Below are 7,990 nucleotides of genomic sequence, written 5' to 3' on the forward strand. Positions count from 1 at the left end.
TCATAAGCAAATGTAAAAAGGTGGAAATTAATGTATCTCAGCTACTCTCTTTGTACAACAGTCTAAAGTCAGATATTTATTATAAAAACATGATGAAAAAATGCAAATATTCCAATTTGAGACGCTGGAAAAAGTGCATTTTCTGCCTAAAAAATAAATAAATGATCAAAGATGTGTTTGTAAGTCAACCTATTCAATTGGACTGTATTAAAACGTTTTAACCCTCATATGTGTGTTCACTGGGCGCTCATACAACCAGCTGTTAATAGGTAGCACAGAGATGCACTCAGCAAAGCTAAAATAATTAGAATTAAACTTTTTAAAGCGCTGGTTTTCAGTCAAGTACAAAGTAAGGATGTAGAAGTGAGGCATAACTAAAAGACTAAAGATGTGAATATTGATGCTAAATAATCCCCTCATAATATTACTCTAAACCCTAATGGAGTCTTGCTTAAAGACCAGGTGTGTTTTTGAAGTCATGATTAGATCTTAGTGCATATTTTAGGATATTAAAATGCATCCCATGACCCTAAAGTATATTTTGACACAGATCTTGAATCATTATAAAATGTAAGACCTCCTCTACGTGCTTTCGAGTCTATACATAGATCATTTCTCTCTGTTTTAGGCAAACAAATGCTGGTTATATTGCATTTAAAGTGCTGCTAATGTATGTTATTGAGCACGGGGTGAAAGAACACTTGTTGCTCATGGACACAAGACGTCTGCAAATACTTATTATCTACAGGTCTAAGAGTCTAACTGTTATTTAAAACACATCATTTGGCTGGTGAATCCACTCTGGTCAGTTCCAAAGGTGTAATTATCAGTTGTCATCCATCCTTAAAGTAAATCCTCAGGACTTCATTTACAGCTGACTTTTAGGGAAATTCAAAACTGCCTTTTTAACCGTTTTAATGCGTCATCCAGATGAAAACAACCCGTCCGTTATCTCAAACTCATTCCCGGCTTCCTTTAATCCCACTTATCAGGAACAAAAAGATTGAATCAGAGGAAATACACAGAGTACAATACAAAGAGGGAAAGACGAGGTACCTTGAAGTGTTGTCTTTTATCTTCTAAAAGCCAAACATGTCCAGGGAAAAGCAGATAGCCCACTCCGCGCGTTGAGTAACGAAAGCCCCTGAAAACAATGGGCTCTGCTGATATGGCCTATCCCACTAAGCAGTGTCAACTCACCTAGGCAACATGGACCGTACCACTCCTCGAGCAAACAGGGGACAATGGCTGGACTTAAGTTTCTCCGAGTGCCGTCACAAATCTCTACGCTTGTTTTGAAATCCCCTGCCTGAACATCAGCTCTGAGTTTCATCTCTACAACCGTTTGAATCAAATATTTCTCAGCAGAAGTTGTTTTCTGGACACACGGTTTGATCCACCGTCCCCTCTTTTTTAAATCAACCCGCTCTGCAAAGCTGAGCACACGCCTGTGGCTTTGCAACTAGTAATTGGATTCAAGCTTTAAGACTCTGTTGCCACTGAGCATGTAATTCTGAGGGGACAGGACACTGAGCACACACGGAGCAGATAGGCCGAGACACATTACCATTCATTAGTTTCACTGGTCAAAGCCCGAGTGATTAAACATTATTCTGTCATATTTTATTCACATTTCCTCAAAGGTCTTCCTGTTTAACTGAATTTAAAATGAACATTTGTGAGGTTTGAGCGATGATAGCTAAACAGTGAGGTAATGTTGAAAGAACAGCAGATAAAGAAGCTTATTGTTGCAGAGAGGCAGGAAATAAATCAACTCTCTTTGCAGTTTGGATGTTCAATCAGTAGTTTACCAGTAAATGTTTGACTTGATATGTTTAAATATTGTTGTTCAACTCTTACATTTTTTTTTCTGCATTCTCTAAAATGTCTTCACTAGAATGTAAAATACATTTGAGAGTTTTATGAGTCTTAGTTAGCTAAACATTAAACCCTTGTTATTATAACAGTAGATACTATTTCAATAAAGTGTTATAAGAGTAGGTTTGGGAACCGAAACTCGGTTCCAGATGAGAACCGATAAGAAAATGCCGGGTACCGGGTACCCCCACAAAATCCACAATTTCGGTTCTGCTTAACGGTTCCTAAACGCGGTAGACCCTGTATTCCAGCGGGTCCGTCTGTGCCGCGGCGACCCGGTGGAATACAGGGTAACCAGGGGCGGACCGGCCATCTGTGTGTTCAGTTGCCCCGCAGCGAGGCTCCCCCGCCCTCCCGTAGACAGTTCACGAGCTCAGTCACTTCATAACACCAAAGATGGATCTCAGTAAACGCTCTAAAGTGAGGCTCCACTACACTAAGAAAGAAAAAGACAAGGCACAAAGGTGTAAAGCCTGTTAATAGCTGGCCACAGGCATAGCTCATAGCTCAGCTAAAATAAAGCACAGCTATTGTGCAATACATTTGAATTGCATGTATATTTTATTTGTAAAAATGTCAGTTAAAGCTTAAAAGAATAAAGACATTTTTGTCATCTAAACTTTTGACCTCTTTCTTTTACAATTCTGGAATCAAAACGGGGAATCGATAAGAACCAGAATCGATGAGCAGAACCAGAACCGGAATCGATACATTTCTAACGATACCTATCCCTATGTAAGAGTATTACATTATGTTAAACATCTATCAATAAACAGAAATATCTCAAAGCCTCCACATGGTGGCGCTAAAGCCATCATTAAGCAATTATCTGGGAACTCAGAAAGGCCAAAGTATTCTAAACTAATTATGACATTAAATCTTTTAACAATAACATCCTGTACCAAAAAAGCCATTATTATATGTTGTGCTCCACATCTTTGTATTATTAAAAGTTATACATACAAATGGCTCAACATGTCTGACGAACACTCATGAAGCTGAAACTAGATTGTTTTGCCTCATAACAAGTGATGACTGATTAACTGGTGTTAACTAGAGGAGGAAATAAACCATGACACTATCTGCCAGAGGGGGCTCCTTTCCGTCTCATTTAGGAGTCATTATTATCTGAAATAACTCTCTGCCGCCGCTCCACCGCCTGCACAATACTGCTTTTGTTTCTCCCTCAGAGGCAGACCAGCAGCGAGAGGCCCATGGCCTCGGCTGACCCCGTTAATACCACAACAACTAATGCTTGGAGAAGATTTTTAGGGTAGCACGAGCAACTCATCTCTACGGTTTTTCTCTTCCGCTTTCATACGAGACGCAGGGCTCCAAAACCGTGGCTTTGACCTCCTAATGCAGGGGGGTCAAACTCAATCTCATCGCGGGCCACATTCCCATTAAAGTTGCACTCAAAGGGAAAGTTGTAACTTTTAGACTATATAAAATATACATATCTATAAAATGATGTATTCTATTACGTTATTGCCTCTGCATTGGATTATTATCAGATAGGGTAATAACTTCATAATAACTACGTCTGAAAGCAGAAGTCCTTTTTGATTTTTTTGAAAAAGCCAGAATTTTGAGATTTTTTTAGAAAAAGCCAATTTTTTGATTTTTTTGAAAAAGTCAGAATTTTGAGAAAAAGTCAGATTTTTGAGAAAAAGTCAGAATTTTGAGATTCTTTAGAAAAATACATAATTTTGACATTTTTTAGAAAAAGTCAGAATTTTGAGATTTTTTAGAAAAAGACCGAATTTTGAGAAAAAGACAGAATATGACAAGCATGATCATTTCTGACGTGGAGCTAATCTGAAGTAAACATTGAATACTGCTTTCTATTCCTCCATCTAGTGACTGTGTAACTCCCTCTCTTGGATATCAGCATGTGAAGGACACTGTTCAGGAACTAGTTGATGCTCTGTATGTGATGACTCCTTCCATTCTGGAGAGGATCACAGATACATGGATCCTGAGATTGAAGATCAAGCCGGGGACCAGTGAGAGTTTTCTCACCTAATGCATAATACTGACACAAAACACTCTTCGGCCCCTCTTTTGAAATGAAACGGAAGGTGTTAAATCAAAGTGTTTGCATTGAGATATCTTCTGTTTCCGTACCTTCGGACGCCCAGACTGAGGGTCTTATGGGAGCTCTTCACCAGACAGATGGCCTCCTGACGGGACCCGCTGAGAGACACTGCGTTCACGCTCACCATCTCATCTCCGACCTGCAAACACACCGCTGCTGCCGCGCTGCCCTCCTCCACCTGAACACACACACACACACACACACACACACACACACACACACACACACACACACACACACACACACACACACACACACACACACACACACACACACACACACACACACACACACACACACACACACACACACACACACACACACACACACACACACACACACGTCTTAAAGTAACAGGCACTTTAAATCAAGTGTTACTTGTTCATTTAATGCTTGTAATGTAAAAATATGTGTACAATTTTTACTATTTCAGTACTTTTACAACTAAATCTCTCTCTCTCTTATGCCTTGATGTTCTTCCTGCATAACAATACATAGAAGTACTGCAAAGGTTAAGAATCATACAAAATGTTTGTATGTTATGAGCAGCATTTAGCGTGTTCATATAGCATAGCTGCTAACATTGAGGTGCCATGTTGTGTTTCATTAAAACCTGTCATTAAAAAAAGGGTTTCTGGAAAGGTGAGGTGCATCAACACTTTGCATTGCCTTCCTCTGCCATCATCTAAGGGGGAAGTTTCACTCAGGATAGTATTTCATCCTCATGTGGTGGCCGGCAACCTGAGTGCTCTGATTAAATATTAAGTCCTGCACCCCTGTGACCTGAGACCTGAGACCTGAGACCGTGCACTGCTCCATGGGAACTGCACACACAGGTGAACAGCTTGGTTCTCGCTTCTCAAAAATGAATATTTGCTTCTTTCTTGGTTGAAAATGAAAATAAAAGGTGGTATCTTTATAATAAGCAATTGAAACATGTCAACTTTAACTATTTCCTGACTTTTAATACACAAAACAATTATTTATCAAGAGAATAGTTGGAAGATAAATTGAAAATGAAATCAAGCAAACGTTGGAGACGCCTGTCGACGACATAAAATAAGATACTTTGATGATAGAAGTCACATTTGATTAGTTTCTGATACACTGGGGCTCAATTGATTAATGAAGATATCTTGATTAAGTAAAACACATATTTTGCACCCTTTTGAACAACTTTTATCAATTAAATCTTAATATTTCTTAGTTTTAGGTCACAGGCTAAACATGTCATGACCAAACACCAAACACGTAATGCACCTATCGAGCAGAATGGGAAAGTTAAAGCAGAAAAAGCCACTTTGACTCACTGTGGAAAGACACATTTCACCCTGAAGTGTCAACCTCGCACATCAGTGGTGGAGTTTGAGAGGAGACATGCAGGATGAAATATTGCTTCTGACGATGCATTCGAGTGTCAGTATTTCTCTAATGAAATGCCTTGACTTCTGCACCGTAGGTCTAATTGCTGCAGATTAAACTCCCAAACAGTAGCTGGTAAATACATCCACAGCGGTAAGACTTAACAAATGCAGCATCCAGTTACATTATATAACAGTAAAACACACGCTACTTCACAATTAATACTTCTACTTAGAGATGTCCCGATCCGATGATTTACAAAAGATCTGAATCGGAGAGAAAAAATTCGGGGATCGGGATTTATTATTAATTTTTTTTTTTTTTTTTAATAAAATAATTGTATTATTTTATTTAATGTTACAAAACAAAATGACCATCTTCACATCTTAAAGTCATCCTGAGGCCTTAGTTTTGGTTTCAAATGACACAACATCATGTATGTGTTGCTTCTTTTGGGCTTGTTTCCACCTGGTTGCTTATTTCTCTCAAATCTGGCAACAGAGTGGGCGCAGTGTCTAATAGTAGCAGTAAGCTAACGAGAGGCTACGTTCAGCTGGTGACTCGGGAGTCGGGACAGAGAAAATGTCAGGAGTTTGGAAGTGTTATAACATTGAAAGTGAAGGCAGTGTAACAGCCAGATGCAATGTTTGCAAGGCGGAGACTTGAAAAGGAAAGAGAAACTGCCCCAGAACAGTGAAAAGGCCAAAAGAATAACAGCCAAGATCGCTGAATTCATCGCGTCGGATGACCAGCCGTTATCTGTTACCTTTTTTTTTCTCTTAATGCATAAAGATCGGATCGGGAAAAATCGGTATCGGCAGATTGTCAAAATCAAATGATCGGAATCGGATCGGGAGCAAAAAAAGGTGATCGGACATCCCTAGTTGTACTCGAGGTATTTTGAGAACATCTTACTGATTATATGTTACTGATTATATTTATTTTGCATTTCGGGACCTTTTCCGTCTGTAAAACTGTGTTTGGCATCAATTAGCACCTTGTTACCATGTTTGATTAGTTCATCTGGTTTTACCTTCCATCATTCGAGGGTTACATCATGCTTCTCTTTGCCATATACTACAGCGAACTCATCATCCTTGGATATTCAGCCCTCTGACAGTGATGAAAGGATGCTTTAAATAACTGTACTAACACAGGGCTGCATATTGTTGGACATTTTACCATGCCTGTGCCAAGAGCCATGACCATTTCTTACCTTTGTGATGACCAGAGGCTCCCTGTGCTCCGTGCCTCCTCTCAGGGTGAAGCCCCAGGGGTGCTTTTCCTCGGAGAAGCACCTCCACCAGCTCTTCCTCCTCCTCCTCTTCATCCCACATCTCCACCTCCCTCACCACCTCATCCTCCCTGCAGAAACTCTCAGGTCGTCTCTGTAGTCCACGGCGTCCATTCCTCGCGTTCAGAGGGCTCCATCAACATCTGTCACCCTGACAATCTGCATTTATATACCCACAATATATTTATTATTATATTACAATTTAATGTATACGAATGCTTTACTAATATATGACTTCCCCCAGGAACATTAGCAGTACAGCAGGAGCTCTGACTGCCAGAAAAATGTCGTGATACAGAGACAAATAAACAAAATGATAAGTGAAATGATTGGTTGAATGTCAGAAAAGTTCAACTATAATGATAAATAATTTAATTCAAGCTTTGTTTAGCTTCTCAAACATGAATATGTACTTCTTTCTTGTTGGAAAAGGAAAATAAAAGGTGGTATCTCAGGTTTTTACTCTTATTTGGAGATAATAAGCAATTGAAACATGTCAACCTTTAACTATTTCCTGACTTTTAATACACAAAACAATTATTTAACGATAAAATAGTTGGAAGATAAATTGATAATGAAATCTAGCATTAGTTGGAGACACCTGTTGACTACATTAAATAAGATATTTGATGATAAAAGTCAAATATGATTCGTTTTTTATTAATTTAGGCTCAATTTAAGGCTTTAATTTATTAATTAAGACATATTTCGTAGGTAAGACAGATATTGTGCACCTTTTTGAAGAACCAGACAACTTTTATCAATTAAATAGTAATATTTCTTAGTTTTATGTCACAGGCTAAACATGTCAAAACACCAAAAACGTAATGCACATATCAAGCAAAATGTTAAAGTTAAAGCAGAAAAAGACACTTATAAATGAGCCAACTCACTAAAAGCTGCAAAATACAACTCCTAAAAGATGTAACATTTGATGGATTAAAAATACGTTTTACTTACTTAAAAATGCTAATTCGCTCCAGAACAAAACGCAATCGACGTATTTTCTCCGCGTGCAGCTCCAACAGGTGGCACGAGCTTCGCCCTAATTGATTGTTCTGAGTTTTAATTCAATAACTTGAACCGTTTTTCGTCCTGAGAAGCTGTTCTGGGAAGTTTTACCCCCGTTAGACCCTTTAAAAGCAGCCTCCTCCCAACACAAAAAGCTCCCTGACATCTCCATCTGTTCTCTTCACCTTCACAACACTTCAACTCACGCAGTGATGTCATCACGCCCCCTAGCGGCGACGTGCTGCGTCATCGGGCTGCATGGTGCCTTCAGGTGCACCTCGTAAACCTCTGCCTATTTTAATCACACAGGTTTTAGAAAGCAGAAGAAAGCTTTTAACCCCCCGGTA

The 7,990-nt window shown here is 39.2% G+C and overlaps 1 protein-coding gene across 1 annotated transcript in view; it reads right to left on the minus strand.

Moving 5' to 3' along the window:
* The window catches only part of LOC307033441 (protein Shroom2-like), a 29,804-nt gene extending 21,940 nt beyond the window's left edge, over positions 1-7,864 (minus strand). The window contains 4 exon segments of the mRNA XM_079671920.1: positions 4,006-4,154; positions 6,555-6,614; positions 6,616-6,791; positions 7,593-7,864. Of these exon segments, the coding sequence (XP_079528046.1) occupies positions 4,006-4,154; positions 6,555-6,614; positions 6,616-6,675 (269 nt within the window). The 5' untranslated portion in view covers positions 6,676-6,791; positions 7,593-7,864.
* Between the last annotated feature and the right edge of the window lie 126 nt (positions 7,865-7,990).

This window comes from Notothenia rossii (assembly GCF_949606895.1).
Source record: "Notothenia rossii genome assembly, chromosome: 3".
In the NCBI taxonomy this organism is placed as follows: domain Eukaryota; kingdom Metazoa; phylum Chordata; class Actinopteri; order Perciformes; family Nototheniidae; genus Notothenia; species Notothenia rossii.